Here is a 25,089-nt window from a genome sequence, read left to right as displayed (position 1 = left end):
GGAAACCGGCAACCAGAACTTTGGAGAAGGAAGAGCAAGCAAGGTTGGAAAAAACAGGTTCAGCCGGTTCAATTTTCGCAAGGCCCAGCTTCAGCGAGGTAGTGGTGGGGCTGGGAGGGGACAAAGCAGCCGGCGTCACAGGTGCAAGTAGCCCCCAGGTCCAGGATGCTCCAGCTGAAAAGTCACAGCATATGATAATCGCCGGGTTTTCGAATTTAAATCGATGCACAGAAGCCATCAAAGAGAGGGTAAGAGGTGACAAGAGGGTTGCAGTAGAGCGTTCCCAGGACGCAAGCTTGAAGCAGTCATGAGGCAAGCGAGCGCAAAACTCAAAACTACGGCTGATAGACGAAACCTCGTGATAATTTCAGGCGGTTTAAACGATGTCTTAAATGAAGATACAGCAGGACTAGCAACCACACTGGCGAAAGGCGTCGATGACATGCGCGCCACTTCTCCTAAGGTACAGGTAGTGATATGCACGATATTGTAGGTACCGGTGCGTGATAGCAACCTGCAAAGAGCGGTTGTCAAAGCAAACCAAGAGATATGGAGGATGAGTCGAGAGAAAGGCTTTGAGGTGGTGGAAATAAACAGAGAGGTGCATAGGTGGGGTGGTTTTCAACGAGACAAAATTCACTTCGATGGGCGGCTAGGTCATGAGGTGGGTTGGCGACTTGCAGGACGCGCAGTAGCTTTTTTGGGGGGCAAGCGAGCCCTTCGGGGTGCAGGATAGCTAGTAACGAGGAAAACAACCAGGGAGGCTCTTCGACAGGTGGTATGGACAGATACGATTCCAAAGTGGCACCAGTATCTAAGATAGGTAGAGTCCGGGGCATAAATAGACGTAGCCACGTGCGCCGAGCCAATTCAGACATCGGGTATATTAACATGCAGGGTGGTAGGAACAGGCTGAAGTGGGAAGAGATAGAAAAACAGCTAAGAGAAGAGAGGCCGATGGTATACGGTTTTGTAGAAACACGACTCAGGGACATGGAACAACCTCCGAACAATCCGGATTACGCGTGGGAATATTGTAATAGAACAGAAGGCAGCAGAAAGGGGGATGGTATTGGGACATTCACTCATAAAAGTACAGACTGGCAAAGGGTCAAGCAGGAGTGCAAGGAACATTTATGGCTAAAAGGGAAAGTGGCAGGTCAAATGACACCCCTTGGTTTCGTGTACTTGTGGACGGGAGCAAAGGCCAGAGAGGAAAACCAGGCAATGGTAGAGTGTGTATCAAAGGACATTCAGGAGTTAGGAAGAGAGTGCGAGATAATTATACTAGGAGACATGAATGCGCACATAGAAGATATAGATGGGTATACCGACCCGACAGGCAAAATGATCATGGATATGTGTGAAAGGCTTGATTTGATCATTTGCAACAGTACCGAGAAGTGTGAAGGGCAAATTACACGGGAGGTAGGAAGGATGCAGTCGACGATAGCTTATGCACTGATGTCACATAGGATGTATAATAAGCTCAGCGGAATGCACATAGATGAAGGTGGCTCCAGAAGTCTGGGTAGTGATCACAAACGTATCAAGCCAAGTTTTGGAAGAGCAGTGAAAGTGGGAAAAAGACAAGATGAGCAACTACAGGAAAATTTTTATCCAGAAAGGCAAATTGAAATAGCCACTAAAAAAATTGAGAAAGTAATCCCTGAGGACAATAAAAGAGTGTGGACATACACGAATCTCTTTATACTGTTTGAGCTAAAGCTTGCTAAGGCACGTGACAAGTCACCCCGGAAAAGAAGACACCAACCCAAAAGTTGGTGGGATGAAGAAGTTAAGAGAGCTATAGCAAAACGTCAGGAAGCCTCTAGGGAACACAGACATGCTAGGCAGCGGGGTGAACCGACAGATGATGTTGAAAGAAAATGAGAAACCTTTCTAAGCTATAGAAGGGATGCATCCCTTCTGATCAATGAAAAGATTAGAAGAAAGAGAGCTCAGTGGCTGGCAGAAGTACATAAAAAAGATAGAAAGGCAGCTGCGAAATTTTAAAGGAGCTGCGAAATTTTGGAACCATCTAAACTCTCTAAGAAATGAGACGAGCCTAGAGCAGAGTTTTATAACTACAGCCCAAGGTGCTAGGCTAGAAGGGGACAAAGCTATTGAATATATAAGAACAAGGGTGACAGAAAAATTTCAACAAAGAAGTACTTTATGCACCACAATAGACAAGGACGAATCAAGTGGTGCAATGGCTCCATTTTCACAAGAGTGGGAAAGGGCTGAGAAAAGGGTTCCTAGTAGTACATCAACAGGCCCACATGGCATTCCAATTATGCTGATAAAGACATTAGGTCCGAAGTCTAAGCAGGCTTTGAGAGAGGCAGTGAGCAAAATAATAATCAATGGTGAAGTTCCCGATGGATGGAAACTTAGCAGGATGAGCATGATCTATAAAGAAAAGGGGGACAAAGCTGACATAAACAACTACCGTCCTATAACAGTGACATCAGTGGTCTACAAACTGGCGATGCAGATTATAAAGGAAAGACTGCAGGCATGGATAGAGGATGAGGGGGTGCTGGGGGAACTGCAGAATGGGTTTCGGAAACGCAGGAGGTTGGAAGACAATCTGTTTTCACTGACGCAGTGCATCGAAATAGCAGAAAAGGAACACAGGCCCCTGTGGCTAGCATTTTTGGATTTCAAGGGAGCGTACGATAGCGTGGTTCAAGAGGAACTGTGGGGAATACTGGACACACTAGGCGTGGAACATGTAGTCACTAATCTTTTAAAGGATATCTATAAAGGCAACAAGGTAGTTATAAAGTGGGAAAAACAGGTATCCAAGCCTGCAGAGGTAAAACGGGAGCTTAGGCAGGGGTGTCCCTTGTCACCCTTATTATTCATGATGTACCTACAAGGATTAGAGGCCAAATTAGAGGGAAGTGGACTTGGCTTGAACCTCTCTTTAGTCAAACAAGGAAAACTTATTGATCAGTCACAACCAGCATTACAGCATTAATGTACGCAGATGATATAGTGCTAATGGCCAACAACAAGGAATATTTGCAGAGATTGATGGACATCTGGGATAATGAGGGAGATAGGTTAGATTTTAGATTCAGTAAGGAAAAATCAGCAGTCATGATTTTCAATGACAACGAAGGTAGTGAGCTTAGAATACAAGAGGTCACGCTAGAGATAACAGATAAATACAAATATCTGCGCGTATGGATAAGCAATGGGACCGAGTACCTGAGGGAACACGAAATATACGTGACGACTAAAGGTAACAAGAATGCAGCAGTCATGAAAAATAGGGCACTGTGGAATTACAATAGGTATGATGTTGTGAGAGGAATATGGAAAGGGGTCATGGTTCCTGGGCTGACGTTCGGCAATGCGGTCTTGTGCATGAGATCAGATGTTCAAGCAAGATTAGAAATTAAACAACGTGGAATAGGTAGGCTTGCTTTAGGAGCTCACGGGAATACACCAAATCAGGGAGTACGAGGTGATATGGGATGGACATCATTTGAGGGCAGGGAAGCTAGCAGCAAGATAAAATTTGAGAAGCAATTGAGTGAAATGGGGGAGGAGCGTTGGGCTAGGAAGGTTTTCAGCTACTTGTACATGAAAAATGTCGATACAAAATGGAGGAAGCGAACCAGGAAATTGACTGGTAAATACTTAGAAAACAGCAGGTGGCCAAACCAAAAAGAACTATCGGTTAAGAAGAAAGTGAAGGAAACGGAGACTGACATGTGGAGAATGGGCATGATTAAGAAGTCCGCACTAGAGATCTATCGAACTTTTAAGCAGGAAATTGCCAAGGAAAGGATCTATGATAATACTCGGGGTAGTTCTCTACTGTTTGAGGCCAGGACGGGAGTACTGCGAACCAAGACATATCGGGCCAAATACGAAGGGGTAGACACAGTATGCAGTGCGTGTGGAGAGGAAGAAGAAACTGCCAAACACTTGATAATGTTCTGTAAAGGGCTTCACCCTATAGTTCAGGATGATGGCACAGAGTTTTTAAAAGCACTGGGGTTTAGGGACAGGGAAGGCAAAATAGATTTTAAGCGGGTAGACTTAACTAGAAGGAGGTTATCTGATTGGTGGCTAAAGTCAAGGCACGAGTGAAATTTAAACTCTTCACTGCAAAGTACGAATCCTCAAACTCACTTTTTAAAGAAAAAAAATAAATCTGGTTTTTGGTTCATTAAGTATTACGGCTTGGTGGCGCTAGCCACCGCCCGATCTAAAGGGTACAGCCATATCCATCCATCCATCCATGTGTGCAGCATTCGTAAACGCCCGCCACTCTACCGCTACTTTCGAGAGTTGCGGGAAAGCTCGCCGCCTGTCAATGGAGCGCGGGCGGTTTGGGGTGGCTGAGTTCGATATATCCATTATGTGTCAAACTTTGTTCGAAATAAAAAATCAATAATGCATGCGATTTCCCACGTGATATAGGAACTGTTCGATATAGGCAATAATTCGATATATCCGTGTTCGATATATTGAGGTTTGACTGTAGCCTCGATTTCATGCCAGCACACATGCATGACCTGTGTGCTACACTGCAGCATTCAAATGCAATGCACCACATTTCAAATTACCTTTAAGGAGCGTGGGAGTAACAGCACGAACACACACCTGCAAGAAAGAATACACGGACACACAAGTGCTGTGGGTCCATGCCTTCTTTCTTGTACTCTCTCGCTCTACTATGAACCACCTTGCCCAAATATAAGTTTTGATTAGGTATGTTAAGCACCTCAGAATATTCGAGAAACGTTACCATTCACTTTTAAATAGATTTCCTCTCCTGTGATCAAACAAAAATTTTTGTTCCATTGACTTTATTGGCAGACTAACTAAAACATGCCACTCCATGTTATTCCTTCACATTTTCCATGTAGAGATAAATATATGTGCATTTATGGCTATGTTGATGATGCGAATATTTTCCACGCAATCCACAATTTCTGGCATGCAGTTGCATATGCTCAAATGTGCCAACAAAATGACAGCAACTGATTACCACCTCGATCGATCACTTGGTAAACCATCACACACAGCACGCAAAAGGTAGCACAGTTTCTTTTCACTGATGACCTGCTTTTGTTTTAGTGCATTTGCTTAATCTATTCTGGTAATCAGCCTGAAAGTTTGGAAGCACAATCGCCCTACACTTTTGTTGCATTCCTTCAGTGATGAATAGATAAGCGAGAATGAAACAGGCAGTTATAAGTTGGACGTCCTACAAGTTTGTCAGTATGAGCAACAGAGTTATTTGAAAGATGGACTGTCAATCAGGTCATTCGAATAAAAGAAAACAAAGAAGCATTAAAAGACAAGCAACGAGAGGTCCTGAAAGAATTAGCCAGCTTCTAATTTGGCTCTACATTACCGTGCACTAGGCTTGTGCAAATAGTGAATTTTAGGTTCGAAACGAATTCGAAGCAAATAGTGATTTTGGTCAAATAATTTCGTATCGAATTCGAATATATCACATATAAAGCAAAATGGACATAATTATGATGACCTAACTAATCTGCACAACATGGCCTCTGTGCAAGAGCTTCCTTTATTTTTTTTTTTCTATTCAAAGGAAGTTGAAACAACTTTGAGAAGTAGCAGGATTTGACTTTCAGTAGGATACAAGTGATAACCTGTAAAATACATAACACTATTCATTACAGTTAGAGTGAATAAACCAGAAAAACAAGCTTTTAATCTTAAAAAATGATCAATCGACTTGACGTTAATATGTTCCTTTAAAGGAACCCTGCAACAGTTTTTCAAGTAGCCATGAAATGGATTCACTAAAGAAGCTTATTGTCTTATGAATTAAGCGCTACAAAAATTTTTAGAATTGCCTCATTATGAGCAGAGTCGCAAGAATTTGCCACATGCTGCAATTGCATTCTCTCTCCTCGTCCCGACGAAAGTGCTTGAAGCAAAGCTGGGAGAGATGGCACAGGAAAAGAAAATACGTCACGTGCAGGTCGTGACCTTGAGCGTTCCTCTTTTTTTTTCTTTGAATACGCGGCTTTTCAATGCGATCGCGCATGTACGCATGGACATGTCGCGGCCACGCACAGCAGCCCCAGGAACGACTGAGCGCTCAACGCTCAGATCAGTCAATGGCTGGTACAATGACTGTGACTAGCGATTTTTGACACTGTGGCGTCTATTGCCGAGAGAAGAGAGCAATTTTTATCTGACTGAGAATTTATTGTGAATTTCAGGTCGCGTGCTGCGCTACAATATTTAGCTCGCGTGTTCTCGGTAGCCTCGACTATCGATCGGCAGCGTGTGCTCACAATGCTCAAAAAGTGTTGCAGGGCCCATTTAAATTTGAAGTGGAGCTTTGTGGCAAAGCAAACTTATCCTGAATAGATGCTTTCACGGCTTAACACAATTATACTGCAGTGAAACCACCTTCACAAGCAGTTACGTGGGGATTAATATAGATCTATTCGTTCATATCGAATACTCCGAAATATTCAATAATTTGAATTCAAATCGAATCAAATCCGAATGCTTTGCTATTCGTTCCAATATTCGAAGCATTCGAATATTAGCACAAGCCTACCGTGCACACAGGTACATTCTGCGGCTGCCTGGCACAAAGTGGCAGCCATGTTTTAACGACCAGACTTCATGGAACTAGCCCAAGCTTTCTCTATTTGAAAAGCAGGTAATTAATGTGTACCCAAGCCTACAGCTATGTTCCATAAAGCAGACATAGGTTATCTGGAAGCTCACTGTGTCCTGAACATGTAAGCTCCTATTTCATTGTGAGTCGTATACACAGTATCCATGCAATGCATGCTCATCGACTCTCTGAACTCATTCATTCTCAATATATAGAAGATTTTTAAATGTTTTTATCGACTTAGTATTATATATAGTAATAATTACCCTCCGTATCACTTCAGACATTTGGCATTCATTATGCCAATGACCAGAACAAATTATCTACTACAGTTAATAAACTGCCAAATTCCAAACCTTTTTAAATAGCCACAAGGATTTAATGTCATGTGTTAGTGCCTATCACACACTGATAACATTCAGCAAACAATCCAAAAAATATTTCCTTGACTGTGATGCTCATAAACTTTTATATTTTTTTCCATTTTTACCCACTTAGCACTTCAGTTAATTATGTATTATGTATTTCTTCATTTACTGGTTGTAATTTAATTTATTAATGCTATGTCATGTGATTAATGTTGATTGGTCAGTAATTCTATTTTTGTTCCACGGCTTCTATATTACTCCTGCACATGATGTATCTTGTTCTAAGTTGTAGTCACATTCTTGTGTTACGGAATTCTGCCACTGTCTGCATGTCATTTATACAGTTTATTTATAAGTGCTAGTACTTTTTGTACAATATTTACCACAGCACAGGTGCGGGTATTTCGTGCGGTGAATGCACGTATGGTGCTAGAGGCCCAGTCAGGTGACGTTTCTGTTAACGTCACCTTTTGCCACAAGAACCACGACAATCTTTTATTGTTGCACACACTAATTTAAAAAAACTCACAGGGCATCTGAAGCTTCTTTAGCAGCTGCTCGTTCAGTTCACTTCTTTTCTCTACATCATTTTTACGTCGGAGACGACTTCACTGTCCAAATGTGAAACTCATCAGGTGCGCATGATTTATTAACCCACTCTACACACCATGAGCTCTTGACGGCTGATGCAAACACCTCATAAATCTCCATTCATCTCCCAAACCTTGTTAGAGAACACAGGAAGCTTCAAACAAAGACATAAGTAAGTGTGGATTAAGGCCATCTCAAACACCCAGCCAAACATCTGGCCACACTTCGTTAGGAAGCGTACACTCACCTCCCCACTTCCATTGATGCCCCAACCGGACGGAATGGCCTCTCCTTTCCTGTGCTGCATTTCCACCTGCAACAGGAAGCAACGCTTAGTGAAACTGTGCAGATATGAGATAATACATGGCACACATCGCAGACCTTTGTAAGCTTACTTTTTTTGCAAGACTGCAATCAAGATAGTAATAATAATTGTTGGGGTTTTGCACCACCAAAACCATGATACAATTTAGAGAGATGCATAAGTGCAGCGCTCAAGAAACTTTGACCATCTAGAATTCCAGCATTTTGGCTTTGTCAAAATGTGGCCAACCACGACCTGGATTTTCGACGCTTAACCCCTTCAGTGCTTTATTATTTAGTTTTTGAAAAATTTCCCGAAAAAAAGGACCAATTTTTTTATTGATAATTTCTAATCTGATTGCACTAAAAAGGAGCTAGTCTACTTGGAAAAATATTTGTACAACATAATTAATTAAATCAATACAATAAACTTTATTTCTCAACAATACATAAGAAAACCAGCTACCTACTGCTAATAAAAATAAGTATTATTAAAAAACAGCTGCAGATGCCACACCTTTCTTCACTAATGTCAGCTAAGCACCCTTGGGCTATTTCATTCAGAAAGCTTCGGGACTGTGAAAACTTTTGAAGCACAGAATAACGCAATGTGGCTCCACTCTCGACATTTACTTCCGAGCTGTCTTCATCCCCATCGGAGGAGCTGCTTGACTCGCCGTCATTGCTAGCATCACTTCCGGACCCAAGATGAGCATCTTTATCTGAATCATACTCACTCGAAGTTACCCAAAATGAGAAGCTCCGTTTTTACGTCGACAGCTCAGCTGTGCGTGGGTTGCCACTATCACGCGCCATCTTTTCATACAAAAACCACACTCCTGCCGCAGGAGAAAACTATATTATTGAGTAAATACTGCCACCTGGTGGATAACACACAATCTAGGCTGTGGACGAGCACTCCTCGTTGTGAACACAACAGAGGAGTACTTAATCCGCTAGCAAGAGCTCTGCTCGTCCGAAGCGATTGGGGGACAGTTTGGGTAGGGCAAGCTCTGCTCGTCCAAAGCGCTCAAGTGGTTGATCTAAGTGAGAAATATCTTTTGAACATAAATCGCAACATAAAACATCAAAGCAAAACAAGTCGCAACACGTAAGCCTGGACTAAGCCTGGTACTGCTGCAAGGGAACATGAGAGATGACCTTAAGAAATGGCAGTTCACCGTAGAATAAGCTTAGATAAAACCAATTCAATAAATTAGCAAAGTTTGGAAATTCCAGGATTTCTTTATTCCAGTTCCTCAATATTATACAACTCGAAGACAGCCAAGCTAGTAACCCCACGCCATTCGATACTAACTTTGGTAACCTGTACAGCCGTGCAACGAAGGTATTCATACAATAATTAGGTAATACACTCTAATCAATTTTCACTCGCCTTTCCTAATGCAACTGCTGATGTCGCCATGTCGAGGACAAACGAGTCACCGTCCTTCCCAGGAGCTGCCACACTGAGTGGATTGGTTCCTAAAAATTTCTGATTAGAAAAATTAAAAATGAAACATTGGTTTAAATTCAACGTTTATTTTTCTACATGCACAAGAGTTTGCTTCATCAAACCTACTTTCTAAACTCTTCAGATGATCCCAGTTTACCTTGTACAAGACATCACTATGCCTCTCATTTGAGAGAAAGAATCACATGTGCATATTTCAGGCATCTGCACAAGCTAGAAGCAATAGCTATTGACTGCGGTTGCTAGTGATTGATTCTAATGTCCCAAAGCAGGTCTCACGTTTTGGTTACAAACAAACGGAGGGTGCTGAACTTGCATTACATGGAATTACACAAATACCATGTTGTGGCAACAATGTGCATATGCAGGTACATATGCACATTGTAAGTTCGAAAAGTGCATATCACGAATTTAACATTTTTCAAGGGCAAAAGCCACAACAACAAGCAACACTCAAAGCAGAACTATAGTGGCAGCACATCTATTGTTTCGTAAAACAATGTGAAGTACCACAGAAACAACCTTGTTTTTAAGAAAGCACACAAGGCTCTAGAGAGTATGCCACTTGTTCCAATCATGATGTTATCTTAGTGGACAGGAATCTTTATACAGTGCTAGTGACAACATTCAGAAAGGTAGTAACGTTACATTAAGCACCTTTTGTACAGAAGAATAACTTTCTTTTCAGTGGCAAGATATCGCCACCATAAATAGATATAAAACAATGCACATATGTCATTGATAACAGAAAAAGAAAGCTTCCCACCTTCCTTCCGCCAGACGGCGCCACCAGTGGAGATGCGTTGGTGCACGACATGCCCTAAAACATAGTGATGCAACATTATTAGCTTGAGCAACCATAGCACTCATTCGTTTCACAATATGCGTATCAAGCACACATTGTCAAATCCAAAGTCACAAACTGCTGAACTATAGAGTTATTCATTGAACTCCAGTAAACAACCCCACAGTCCAAAACTTGTGATGATGAGGTAACTGCACACTTGTTTGATGTGAACGTGCAAATAAGTGTGAACATGGTAATAATTTTGCCAATAAGTACATTAATAAGCAAGTTACAGGGGACCGAACAATCAATTCGGCTGGTTTCAGTTTGTTGCTTGGCCTCGCCACTTTGCATTCAGAGAAGTAGGCATAGCCCGATGGCATGACTATGCCCACATCAAGAGTGTGGGCATAGTCAACAACTCAACAACTCAACATCAGTGATTGCATCACAGGCACGCACTCAAGGCTCCTTCCATGTGTTGGTTGCTTGGGGTGTTCACGATTGGCAGGGCGAGGAATTACAGTGCAGTGCACAGACGAGGTAATTGAATGCATGAAAGGTGCGACAACTGTGCGACCAAAACTGCATCACCGAAAGACCCAAAGCACAGTTTCATAGTGCAAAAGACCGATTGCGAAGTTCAGTAGTACGTAAAATGCACAACATTACGTCACTTCATGGTAGAAGGGAGCTGGTGACGAACAAGAAAAGAATATGGGAATAGTTTTTGAAAATGTGGCATCTGTGTGACATGTGGCACTGTGATATTCGCAAAATGTGATTGCCACGGCCTTCTGAATAAATGAGCAAGCCTGTTCGGTATATGTAAAAAAAAGTGGGGGCCTGTTTATTGGGCCTTCATCGACTGTTTTGTACAGTCGAAAGATGGCATGAAAGATGGTTAGTACATACAATAATTTTTATGTCTATTCATTCTATTTGAATGGTTCAAAATTTTGAGAACTTATTGCCAAACATAATTTGCATGGAGCAATATTTATTCAAATGTTAGAAAGGCTTCAATATTCGTATTTCCGTAAAATATAAACATATCAGTAAGCTTCTTACACTTCGCACAAACTGGAAGCAACACTTATTGGCGAGCACTTAGTGCGTGCACATAGGACATATAAGACAAGTCATAATGCACATGTGCAGCATGTATTTTTTCAACACATTGCTTTACACATACAAAAACACACCTTATTCAATCTCACAATATCATTAACCTACCCACTTGACTGCAACCTTGAAAACTGTCGCAGTAGTAGCAGTCCAAATGTGCCACTGTGTGCTTACACTAATAACAAACTGGTAAATCCCTATTAACTGAATTTATTAATTTAATTATTCAAATAAGGTGACTTTGCAGTTCCCGCATGTAGAGAACCTGTGCTTTTACTACACAGATAAGTGCTGTTTGTAATATTTTTCGTAAGGTTACAGCATCTAGCATTGCTTTACTGGCACCTTAATTTTAATGTTCATATTTGCAACCTACAAAACTCTGACACAAAATTTTTCTTATGTAAATGCTGATTCTAAGTGCAATACATACGAACAAGTCTAGGTATTGCTATTAGCTGCTCACACCAATGAACACATTAGCAGACAAGCTCGTCTTTTTTTCTTTTGTTGATAAAACAGGAAAGCCCTTCTAGCCAACAACACACAATGCTTTCGCACAGAAACGCAGGCAACAAGGCAGTGCAATGTCCGCACAGCAACACAACAGGAAGCAAGCAAAAAAGAAGAGAAGAGTCATCTCGTAACAAATAACCGTCACTCACAATCATGCCTCTTGAAGATGCCATCATACTATAGTAACCCGCAATGCCATAGTGATTGGAACCTGTGGGGTCACAGTTCGAGAGCACAGTTCAAGTATTGTGCAGCCAGAATGTTATAATCCAGCACATCCCTGGCACAGCTTAGGCACTGCAGTGAGTACTTATATTGCTTCACATCTTCATAAAGGACACAAATCCAAAGGAAGCCATCATGAGCCAATCAAGTGGTAAATACTTGACTGACTAAAATACCGCTAGACAGAATGGACCCAAGCAAACTTCTTCTAAATGACGTAAAATTAAAGAACCTCACCTATTGCTATGTATTTGGGAAAATTTTAACATAGGAACCGTATTACACTTATAATAGTCATCAATCTTTTCCGATATATTTTGAACTAAATAAAGATATAACGAAGACACGCTTAAACAGTGAAAAGTTGTATGCGGGCTGAACAGGCAGAGGTCTCATCAATAAAGAAAACGTTTCAACACTCAAACTTAATTAAAAACAACTCAAACCCTAACTAATCCAAAGTAGTTCATCAAGTTTCTTGGACAACACTTCAAATATGCATTTTAAAAATCATCTTTTGTGCAAGGGTAAACTCGCTACTCCGAATTACATGGTAATGAGTGAGTGCCTTTATTTATTTATAGTAATTGTCTACCTTTCTACTTTTATTTTCTTTCAGTCTACTGTTTTGCGTCACTTTGAAATTACTGCCTGCCATTTGTTTTTCTTACTTCTTTCCTTAATTGCTTATTTGCGTATTGCTAACTTGTCGGCTTACTTTCTTACCTCCCCTCAGCTTTTACATTCGCTGCAACTCTATTATCCTAATATTAATACTTAAGCATATCAGCCGGGGGGACAAGGGGGGCACGAGCCCCCCAAATTTCGACAGTGGTCACTCTTAGCTGCACGCTAGGGAAACCAACAAGTAACGGGTAGTTTTCCATTACAACAGTAATCACTCAATTATGTTCCTATGGGAGAATGAAACTGTTATGAGACTATGTTACAACATAGTGAAATTTTGCCAACATTGCAGCTTTGATGATTCTTCTTGTAGGTTTATATATATATATTTCGGCTGATGAGTAAAACAGGCTTGCCCCCCCCCTCCCAAAAGAGTTGGTACGCCACTGATTACTACATAACCATGATATTTATTAACTACTTCTCTTTACCTCTATCTTTTTACTTATTATTTGTAACATTATTGTGATGTTTAATTTCATCACTTATACTTAACAATACTATATTATTGCTAACTTCCCAAGTAATATGCACTATCAAGGCTGTGCTAATATGTTGCTTTTATAACTATGCACACTTATCAGCTGTTATGATACCTGATAGAATTGACAGTATCAATAAATATGTCAAGAAAACGAAACCTTCTCTGAAGTACTCTCAGCGAAACAGCAAAAAACAAGGCATGTCTGTAAGCTTTTAATCCTATAGTGCATTGAGCTGCTGCGTGGCAAATAAATTAGCTCAGTACTGTGCGTGGTAATGCTAACAGTAGTTCAAATAAATTCTGAAGTGTTATGTGCCAGCACCCTACACAAATGAGCTTCACTTTATGTTGTCAAGTTTTTCACCAATGTAACGAATGGCACCTGCAGTACAAAGTTGCGAGTTTTGGTGAATAAAAGGCCCAATATCATGCTTTATTAGATGTTTCACTTGCTGCTCACAGCAGGAATAGCAAAAAAGTAATATTTTGTTCATTTTTCACAATGCTGCAGCAAATAATTAGCTGGTGCACAAACTTTTAGTTTGTGACTACAATGCTTTGAACATAATGCAATAAACTTATTTTCAGTGGCTCCGTAAGAACCGTGGCCCGCAAGAACAAGCACAGTCTGAATCGCTAGTCTAAGGAGGGCAGCCTGTCAGGCATGCAAGTCTCTGTTTTTCTGTGAAAATGTGCAGAGACTGACGTTGTTATGGTACTAAACATAGTCACGCCGTATGCCAGGTTCCTGTGCTGTGACTCAAGCACATATGGAAGCTTGTAGCTAACGTAGTGTTGCAGCAGTACTCAACCAGCACACTCAGCTACTTTAAACGAGTGTGATTTATAATCCCCCAATTCATCACTCTGCTAAATTACTTGCAATTTACGAAGCAATAGACCACCCACAGCAATGTCCTCGTGAAAAGTTGCTGCAAGCTTGATGTATTCAGCAACCGTCCCTCATAAGACATGTCTACACAAGAAGGGTTACCAAATAGTATTTGTATAGCAGCCACACACAGAGAGGACTTTACCTTTTGCCACGACCCATCCAATGCCCGCCTGCTGTGCCTTCTGTATCGCCAACTCCATGCAGAATTTGCCTACGACGGGACCGAGAAGGTTCTTGCCGTCGACAAGCGCAGTGGCACCTAGCTCGTTGATGACCACAGGCTTGCCAGAAGGCTCACAGACACCCTTCTCGATATCAGTCACATACATCTCTGTTGGTGAAAGGGTAAAAATAGATCAGATCGTAGTAAGCCATGGAAAGCAAAGGCGCTTAAAAGAGTGACAATGCATGTGCTCAGGAAAAAAATCTTATAGTGATTATACTATATCTCAACTTTCAGATGCCACAACCAGAATTTGATGATGAGGCATGTCTCAGTGAATGGCTCCGAAAATTTCAACCATGTGGTGTTTTTGATCTAGCATTTTTCATCCATCAATATGCAACTGCAGCAGCCAGGATCAAGCCCATCGCCTTGTGTGTGTGTGCATGTGTGTGCTCCCGCGCGTGTGCAACTCATTTTTAAAAAGCCCTCAAGCTGACTTTAGCCTATATATGTCCAATGTGTACACCTAAGATACATCATTTCAGCAGTCGTAAGCGATCACAGACTATACCTGACACATCCTGAAAAACAGCTGAGATAATGTATACTATACCTACGTCGTTATATATTATTAAGAGCATTAAGAGTAAGTATCAGAAGCCAAACATAATGCCCCCATACCGTCTTGCAGGCAGTCAACTGTATCTAACTCTTTCCCTTAGGAACTGAGAAGTGGTTGAAATATCCTGCCCTTTAATGGTCCAGAAAGAAGATACTGCTCCATAAAACTAGCACTACTGCTCCATTTTGAGGTTATATGCAGCGGTATTACTAATACAAGTGACAAGCAGTTGTATCACATGCATTATTTGCAGCCGAAAAGCCCCCCCCCCCCCCCCCCCACTGGACCTCATGCTTACGTGTTATGCAGAGAAGGCGAGGCAATGGCAAGCTTCGTACTACTTGTGGCTGTTGGAATGGGATGAAAAAACTTTATTTTTGAAAAAACTTTATTCACATGAGAAATTTTTTTCTTCCTTAAAACAAAATCTGCTTTTCTAAAACTTTCAGCATGTTTTACTGACAAACCATACTATGTAACAATATATAAGCCATGTTTTTTTTTACTTCGACCACTACATTACGAAAATTAAGGCGCAATTGGAGTCAAGATGCCATTTTTTTTTCCAACTTCGTCACAATATTCGGGAAATGTCTGTGCTTCATTCGCTCCTGAAATAGCTTAATCATATTTGCGCGTTTCTTTCCTCGAGTTTTGTTATCGCCCCGTTACACTATGTTCAGCGCGAACCGCGCCTGCGGCGTTAGAGAAGCTTCGAGGCTGTGGTAGATCCTCTTGTGAAGATTACGCCCACTTCCTGAGCCTTTCAGATTATTCTGGAACCTACGCCGCCGCTAGCGATAACGCTGGAATGTTAGATGGCAAGTTTATAAATGCCGACACGCCTCGCCGCTTGTCAGTTGATCGATGGCCGACGCTCTGCTCGCCGCTATCAGAATCAATGGGATTTCTTCCTCAAGTGTTTTTATAACTCGCCACAGAGGCATAGTTGTTGCAGTTCTCGCCTGCTGAACTGCAAGTCACAGGATCAAATCTCGGCCGCCGCATTATCAATGAAGGCGAGAATTGATTGATATGTGCGGTTTAACGTCTTAAAACCACTATATGATTATGAGAGACGCCGTAGTGGAGGGCTCCGGAAATTTATACCACCTGGGGTTCTTTAACGTGCGCCCAAATCTGAGCACACGGGCCTACAACATTTCCGCGTCCATCGGCAATGAAGGCGCCGCAGCCGGGATTCGATCCACCTGCGGGTCAGCAGCCGAGTACCTTAGCCGACTAGAACACCGCAGCGGGGCAATGGAGGCGAGAATGTTCAAGGTCCTTGTTTTTTTATTCGAACCCTGGGTAAATGAAATTTCCGGAGGGCGTCGTTTCACATAATCATACCGCTGTTCTGCGATGTTAAACCGAAACGTTATTATTAAACTTTTATTAACATGCTCCTAAATATAGTCGCATGGCTTTTCATTGTATATCATAGTCTTATATCGAAATTCGACCGCTGTGGGAGTGAATCGCATCGTTTCATAACTGGTGAGAAACCACAGCAAGAAACAAGCTGCGCCTTTTTAAAGCTCCTGCTGATTACCTGACGGGTCGCCGGCAGGCCAGCGATGAAATATATCGCTCCGCGGAAAAAAAGAAAGCGCTCGGCAATCGTAGGGGCGGAAAGTAGCAGACGAAACCAGACAAGCGCCGCCTTTGGGCTTTTATACGCGTGCGCCACGTTTATAAATCTCACGTGCTGTACATATCCGTTATGAAAAGAGACTTTTGCCGCACTCGAAAACAAGAAGTAGCTATCACAAGGCTGCGTTGCCGGGTGCCAAATCTAAATTTCTATGAACACAGGTCTGCTCAGGCACCTTCGCTACTGTGCGCATTCTGTGATGAACTGGAAACAATAGACCATTTCTTTTTGACCTGCAGGTGGTTTAACACATTACGAAAAACCCTATTAGAAATACCTTTGCGTGGCATTGGTATGGACTTATCTCTGCCTGTCATTTTGTCTTTTGGAGCTTTCATTTCTGGTTTCTCTAATGGCACAGTATGTGCGGCCGTCCGGGACTATATTGATGAAACTAATAGGTTGACTAATTAACCAGTTTCATTATCTTAACATGTCCACATAATTATATACGTATAAAATCAGATTATTGCTCTATTCTAAGAATACATTTGTTTATGTAAATATTTGTATGCATTACATTAAGCACCACACTTGCCTATAGGCTATCGGTAATCTTTCTGTTATATCTCCATCGTTCTAAAATTGAACAGTAAATTTTAAAGCCACTCGATTCTTGGTCAATCCCCCACAGTGGGTATGCGCCACTAACAATAGGAGAACAACAACAACAAAAGGCTATGAGAGACACGAGAGTTTCGCCTTACGTAGCCGATTCATTCCGTGGCTGAAGTGTCCCCTGTAGTCACCGGCCACGAGGACCTCGGCCAAGGCCTGCGCGTGGGCGTCGTCAGTGCCCACCTTGCGCATGCAGCGGACAATGAAGGCCCGCATTTCCTCCTTGGGGACGACGATGCCATCATCCTGCTTCACCGATGCTGCTGCCATTCTGACAACGGTGGTGCTTGCCGGAGAGCTCCGCACAAAGGAACTGGGTGGGAAAGGCGAGCGGAGAAGCAGGCGAACGACCCGTAAAGCCGACGACGCAGCTGGCATAGACACTTGTTTCACTCGTGGCACATACGTCGTTTCTAATCGCAGACACACCTAACTGCACGCAGGCAATGATTATGGGTTGACCTTATCCTTCGTTTGCCCGCACTATTGTAGTTTCTAGGTCGCCCTTTTTCGCTACTCCAGTGAACTTATCGTGTTGGCTCCTCTTATCTCATATGATAACGATTGGAGACAGCTCAGCTTTCGGCCCATTTTATGGCATGCGGTCTTCGTGCGAAGGCAGCCTTCCCTTAATGTCAGTGAATTCGAAGAATGCACAGCCTGCACGAGAAATTAAAAAAAAAGAAAAAATAACATAAGTGGTTGGTTAGCATATTACTTCGAAAATACAGAAGACGGGGTCCTGAAAGCATGGTCGTCACAACAGGGTTTAAATGCCCCCCCCCCCCCCCCAATCCACGAGACAAAAGGTGACACAAATTAGAAACACCAAACCAGTTGAGACTAATAAAGTACTCATTGAAACTATATTAACTATGCAGTCAGTACATTTAATTCCTGCAGGCAGGCTTTCAAATTTAAGAAAGAACACTAAACATTCATTTGAAAGCACACTAAAGGCAAAGATTAAGTTGATTGCTAAAATAGCAGGCCAGAAACGTCGTAGTGCTACTTTTGTGCCAAGGAAGAGCTGATTATGAAAGAAAATCGCGTTTTAGTAGTACCCATCACGTTAGCACACTTCAAATCACTCGCCTCAAGTGGAAACTTTCACGTCAATGTTGCTGTGCACAACGTTGCCCGGCGTTACTGTGCAGACGCGGACACTAAAGATAGTGTGACCTACTGAAGACCTTTTTAAAAACGCCTCCCTTGTCGCCGCCATAGTCCACTTTGGGCTGCGCGAATTGGCGTGACCCTTCAAAAATGCACCGACAAGGCTGCGCCCTTAGCCTTTGTACTCTCGCGCGCAGCCCATCATGGCGGTGTTTTTTTCCCTCCTGTGAAAAGGTGTTACTTCTGTGAAAAGGTGTTACACCTTTTTCACAGAAGGGAGTTGCGGGAGCCATGTGCACCGCAGCAACAACGACCATTGAGCAATTTTCTGCCATGGCCTCCGAGGTGGCAGGCGCGCTTTGTTGAACTGAGCCCCGCTAGACGGCACGACCTGTTCAGTCTACCCCGTTGAAAATAGAACTTTGGAACCACTCGCGCCGTTCTTCATAGTAACGTCCAGCAGGTTTTTTTTTCTTCATGAATCAAACAAGCAGCATTTTATTGCATCTCTTGATCCACAGAAGATTCTTTATTTAGTGCAGCTAGTTCAATTACTAGCGATTGATTGTAGGCGGTAGCTCTGACGTCATCGGGATCATTTTGAGATTGTCCTACTCGTGGCGCATGTGCTCTGGTGCATTTACTTTAGTTTCTCGGTAAGTAGGCCACTGCTGTTGATAATATTGTCGTTTTAAATGTTCGAATACATTGAGCTCTGACATAAATTACTATTCGACTTCAGTGTCCCTTCAAGGTCTCGCACCAAAACTTGCACACCCCGCATAGTGCTCACAAGTTGAAACGAGACATGGTAACTTTGCGCACAGACACTGCAGGGGGCGCAGGTTATTGTGCCCGACGCCAACAGGCAAAGAGAGTGAAAACACTCACTACAATGGCAATAGGCAGTGCTGACTAATGCTCCCACATTAAAATGCACATACATTCCCTGTGAAGTGGATGGAGGCATGACTGCCACCATATAGCTCAGTGGTAGAGCATCAGACACGTTATTCGAAGGTTGAAGGGTCAGTCCCTACTCGTGGCAAGTTATCTTTTTAGACACTTTCCTTTCTCCTCATTTATATTACAATCACTTCTAATAACTTCCCCTATACTTTCCTTGGCATTGTTGTTTGTTAGTTTAAAATAATACACTGAAGACAAAGTGTAACTTTCTAGCGACCGTTCAAACAGAATGATAACTTGAGGCCACGATTTCTTATCTGATTTAATGAAACAGCTGTTATAGTATAACATGCATCATACAATTAAGTCAACAAAAAGCCAATTGTCACATAATTAATGGTGCTTATATATATAAATGTCTTTAGACGGAGGGCTAAGTTGTTCCTGAATGTGTACTTAATCTGGTTGGCTATGTCCTGTAAGATGCAAGAATGACTTGCTACAATTTACAGTGTAACAGAATAATGAGGCATATGTTTAGAATGCGGAGCATGCAATAGAGTAAGTGAAACTTTAAAATTAAAATGTGTGAACCAATCAGTGTGATCTTCACTTCAACAATGAGAATTTTCTCAAGGACACAGCAGTATTGAAACACGAAATTCTCACAGCTTCCAGAAACATATCTAGTATTTCAGCATATCGATGGTTTTCCAGGCCAGCACATGTGCTGCAATGTCTATAGTCCAACTCTCGCAGTAACAAATGTCCACATTTGCCTAAGAAAAAAACATGCCCTAGTAACATTTAGGTGACGTACTAATATAACAAAATTTTACAAATACTGCAAAAGCATGTTCAAGCAATCACGTGAACACTTTGTGGCCAAAGCCAATGTACAGCATAACACACACTCTATTCAATAGATGCAGAACTAACATTTCCTTATTCAGCTAATAAGAAAGCCTCACGAGTCTGAAGTGCATTACATGCTCAGGTGACCTTGGAAAACTATTATTCGATTGCTTTTTTTTGTATGAAGAACGCTTTTGGACAACATAGCACTCGTGTTGTTCTGTACTGTCTAGCGCAATTTATCGCATCTGTATGTCCATTTCTACCTGTGCTAAAGCAACGTACAAGACAACATACTATATAACACTATGTGGCCACCTCTATCACAACATATGGCAAGCTATGCGAAAATTCAAGCAACCTGTTCTTGGGCGCAAACCACAATTAATTCATAAGACAATTTTACGCAACAAGCATGGTAGTGTATTCATGCAAAAGAACAATCTAAAGGTGATATACGTTGTATTTACTCTAATGCAACAAGTTTTTTTTTTCCACGTTATTTGTACCTGAAGTTGACCCTCGCATTACAATAAAAATTTCTTTTCTTCCTGTTACAACTGTGCTTGTATTACAATCAAGTAAATATGGCATGTATGAAATGGTATAAAATAAGTAAATATGACTGAAGAGATGCGGTATGACTACTGGGTGCCAATGAAACTCATGCAAACGTAATGCAACATCATGTTCCCACAATAGAAAGATAGGCAGGTACTGATGATGTGAAAAGGCACAAAAAATATTACTACAAAGAATAAAATAATACCAAACAATGTGCAACTAACAGGTGACATATTTTACCAAAGAAAATATGTCAGTCGCTGGTAACAGGTCTTTCTGCACTCTGAGTAATCTTATTTGTGGATCTTCACATCTCGAATCAAATTCCCAATGCCGCAGCAAAAACTAAATAGAGCACTATGTAAGTAAAAAATACATATGCATCATGACCTGCACATCCCATTTCAATTACAATGCTCTTTGGACATACGCACAGCATGCTCGCCACATTCATCAGAATGTGGTCAGTGGATAATTTTGCTACGTCTCCGGGCCTGCCCAGTGAATGTAGCTTTGGCTACTTCAAAACAAAGTGGGTAACCTCTCGGTCAAGCTTTGCGTTCCCCATGAAAGATCCAATCAGAGCAAGCTACATGCCGCAATGTATTAGGTACTAGTTTAGGGATCGCATTTTGTCGTTAAGAATAGTTGAAGCATGGGCTTGCAAGCCCCAACCATTGAGTCATATGACTGCCCCAGCGTGTTGCAGTCGTTGGCCACCACCTCCTTTTGGCATAATGAATTCCAACAGCTTTAATTGAGTGACAACTCATAACAACAGTACTATTTTATGCGAATACAGCAAACAGACACCCAGTCATCTTCGTATATCGAGGTATGTGTGGTACACATACCTCGATTAACTTAAGGATTAAAGATCGTAGCTTTAAACGTTGCAAATTAGTGTGAAAGATTGGCCAAGCTGGACTGCCACAGGTCTGTTGGCACGTTCCTCCTATTTACAATTATATCCATGAATAACATAACTTAACTATATATCCATCATCACCGCCTGTGATAGATACAACAGCTGCCGAACAAGACAAACTTCCACCTTGACGAAATCGAAAGCAATGCTTCAACGTGGGGTCCTGTCGTCAGCAGATCACTACAATCGCTCAAAGTTTGTGTACTGCTCTGAGCCCTTCATGTAGTTCAAATAGCCGAACATATACTGCAACGTTTATTTTATGTGTTCTACTTAGGCTGAAAATGCTAGTGACATATTATTGCCGTCCCCCTTCTATTCTGCCATTACATAGCTTTCACGTGGAACAAATACTTCGTCTCGGGGTCTCCTGAACTTTGCGCGAGTGCACTACAAAACACCACTTACTCAAAGCAAATATAAAACTCCGAACTCTGCTTGTTTATAAGCAGTAGCCGATAAATTTTGTTTCTCCTAAGATCGTGGCGTAATACCAAAAGAAAGCGTTTTCACCATACCAGCAGGAAACTACAAGGAGACGTCTGCGATTCTTGTCAAACACCCAGACCACGCGAAACAAGTTACGACATACTGCGTTACTTCGAAAGGGCAGATTCCCATTTTACGCTTTCTACGCATCAACCCGGCAGCGAGATCCAGTGAAGGCATCGCCCACATTCCCGCTTGGTATGTTTCACAACGCGCGGCGGAAATGAGCCAGCAGCGATGAAAGCGGGATGAACAGTCGTCGTGTTTACACAATTTGACACAAGATGAAGCATATTGCATACGCACTACTTCAGTTCCGCCCAGCCTCCACGCCCGAGGTGGTGAGGTCCTTTTCCGGTTAACAGTGGCCGGAGGTCATGCACCAGATATTGCGCAACCACAGCAGCTGGTCAACACGTTCGTAACCGATACCGGCGACCGTGGCACTGGCGCGTTTGTCAGGTGGCACAACAAAGCAATCACGTGACTCTTCACGTCGGCATTCCGCGCGGGTGATTCAAACATCCTTCGTGTGCGTGGTATGTAACACCTCAAATAAAGCTACGGTGAGTGCTGTTTGAAACAGGCTGCACTGCAACACTATTTAACGTCGTTCCTCGGGAATTTTTTTTTGTTACGGTCGTGAGTCATGACGATAGCTAGTGGCGTATCCAGGGGATGGCACAACGTGACCCTCCCCCCCCCCCCCCCGTCCTCATGGGCACCGCCAAATCAAATGAGGGAAGGTGGCGAGCTGATCGCATGCCGTGCAGTTAGGAAAAATGTCCTTATACAGCGCCAGAGACTGGTAGGTGTTCTGTGACCTTAGGCAGGAGGCATATCTGCTGCCTCTATGCACTCTTGTACATTCGCCTTAATTTCTCGGTAAGTAGCGCGCTTCTGGTTATAATATGGTCGTTTTAGATGTTTTCATACATTGAGCTTTCACTCTGAAGTAAATTGTTATTCGACTTTCGTGTCTCTTTAACGCGATTAAGGATCTCGTTTCGCAGAAATTCCGGCGTCGGCATCGTTGGTTGTGAGCGAAAAATCAGCGAAAAATCGTCAAGTGCATATATGATCCCAAGATAGTTATCGTTGGTTGTGAGCGAAAAATGATCAGCGAAAACTCATCAAATGCAGATATGATCCCAAAATAGTTTAAGGTAAAAATACATCTAGTACAAATTAGGACAATGGCGTATATCTTAATATTTAGAATGCCTTAACACATTGCTTTAGCCCACGCGGTGGCCTCAGGTACTCGGCTGCTGACTTGCAGGTCGCGGGATAGAATCCCAGCTGCGGTGGCAGCATTTTCAATGGAGGCGAAAATGCTGTAGGCCCGTGTGCTCAGATTTCGAAGCACGTTGAAGAACCCCAGGTGATTGAAATTTCCGAAGCCCTCCACGTACTACGGCTTCTCTCATAATCATATGGGGGTTTTGGAACGTTAAACCCCACGTATATATCTATCTATCTATCTATCTATCTATCTATCTATCTATCTATCTATCTATCTATCTATCTATCTATCTATCTATCTATCTATCTATCTATCTATCTATCTATCTATCTAGCATACTGCTTTGTTGAAAATTGTATCTTGCTTATTTGCTTTTTGTGTTTGCAGTTTTCTTCACTGCTGCTTATAAGCATAGCACTTAAGTGGAGTCCACTGCGGTGCCATATTCTGTTAGCAGCCCCGAGTCCTGGAGCACAGTGACGGAGACACTGAATTCTTGAGGCTACAGGCGTAGGCAGCTTCGTCATTGCTGTCACCCTTTCAACTGCATTCTGTGCAATATTGATTTCTACTTTATTAACAATAAAGCCTCTTTGCACGTAATGAAGTAATGACTACATTTGAGGATGCCTGTCTGTTCATTTACATGAAGGGTAATTCTGAGGTGTGTCAATTCTGTGCTTAGCAGATTTATTAAAGCGATAGGGTTAAAGAGCTCATTTCGCCGAAACTTCCAGCGTCGTTGGTTGTGAGCTAAAAATCATGCGTGACAGAAAAATCGAGAACGATGCAAATAAAGTAAATAAATGATTGAAAAATCCTGGAGCATAGTGGGGACTGAACCAGGGTTGTCGGGTTGTTTGCTTGTCAAGCGGGTGTTCTACCACACAACCACGCCTCTGTTTGTGATAACAGTGTAAAGATGCTCCTTTGCTTGGAAATGAAGTAAAAGTCTCAACACCTTGCATACTCCACAAACACACGCATCCTGTGTATACATGCTTCACAATGCAACGTGAAACATTGCAGTAATAATGCGTGGTACAAGCGTCCATTGCCAACGGGCGTCAGAATATGCGATTATCATTCTGGTTCCGTGGTTGAAAGCCTCTGTCAAGCAGTATCGTAGCGTTTAGTCCTGTCCCCTCTCAAGTGTGAAGAGAAATAACATTAAATGATTGATTGATTTATTGATTGATTGAATGAATGGAATGAATGAATTAATTAACTAGTATATTGCTGAACTTCTTGGTTGTCAGTACAACAGCTGACATAGGCAGGAAGTAAAACGACAGTAAAGTGCTTTTTTTTTTTGCTTTCTGTGGTTGTCGTCAGGCTGCTAACGAAATGTGTTTTAATGGCTTACTCGTTACCTTTTGTGCATGAAAAATTCAGACAGGAACAGAGAACCACAGCATTAAAAAAAAAACTGCCCCGCCGCGGTGGCCTAGTGGCTGAGGTACTCGGCTGCTGACCTACAGGTCGCGGGATCAAATCCCGGCTGCGGCGGCTGCATTTCCAATGGAGGCGAAAATGTTGTAGGCCCGTGTGCTCAGATTTGGGTGCACGTTGAAGAACCCCAGGTGGTTGAAATTTCCGGAGCCCTCCTATACGGCGTCTCTTATAATCATATCGTGGTTTTGGGACGTTAAACCCCACATATCAATCAATCAATCAAGCATTAAATATGCAAAACGAGACATCATAACATGTCAGAAGGGCGCTGACTTGGGCTTGTTGGTTTGCCATACTCGTAAACTGTTGCACGTGAAAGACGTATAGACACGAACACAGACACATTTCAAATATATTGTAATGATTTGT

The 25,089-nt window shown here is 42.2% G+C and overlaps 1 protein-coding gene across 2 annotated transcripts in view; it reads right to left on the bottom strand.

Moving 5' to 3' along the window:
- The window catches only part of LOC119180687 (putative oxidoreductase YjmC), a 34,675-nt gene extending 12,191 nt beyond the window's left edge, over positions 1–22,484 (bottom strand). Inside the window, exons 1-7 of one of the 2 annotated variants that reach the window (XM_075875792.1) lie at positions 22,326–22,484; positions 17,248–17,818; positions 14,238–14,426; positions 11,954–12,015; positions 10,140–10,193; positions 9,296–9,394; positions 7,844–7,909 (exon numbers count right to left, since the gene is read on the bottom strand). In XM_075875792.1, coding sequence (XP_075731907.1) covers positions 7,844–7,909; positions 9,296–9,394; positions 10,140–10,193; positions 11,954–12,015; positions 14,238–14,426; positions 17,248–17,536 — 759 coding nt within the window. In that variant the 5' untranslated portion in view covers positions 17,537–17,818; positions 22,326–22,484. The remainder of the gene's footprint in view (positions 1–7,843; positions 7,910–9,295; positions 9,395–10,139; positions 10,194–11,953; positions 12,016–14,237; positions 14,427–17,247; positions 17,819–22,325) is intronic. The other variant, XM_037431815.2, reaches the window with a different exon arrangement.
- Positions 22,485–25,089: the final 2,605 nt, after the last annotated feature.

This window comes from Rhipicephalus microplus, chromosome 10, assembly GCF_043290135.1.
Source record: "Rhipicephalus microplus isolate Deutch F79 chromosome 10, USDA_Rmic, whole genome shotgun sequence".
Taxonomy (NCBI): Eukaryota; Metazoa; Arthropoda; class Arachnida; order Ixodida; family Ixodidae; genus Rhipicephalus; species Rhipicephalus microplus.
Note: the sequence above shows the minus strand (reverse complement) of the source record. Positions and strands in the feature narration are given on the sequence as shown.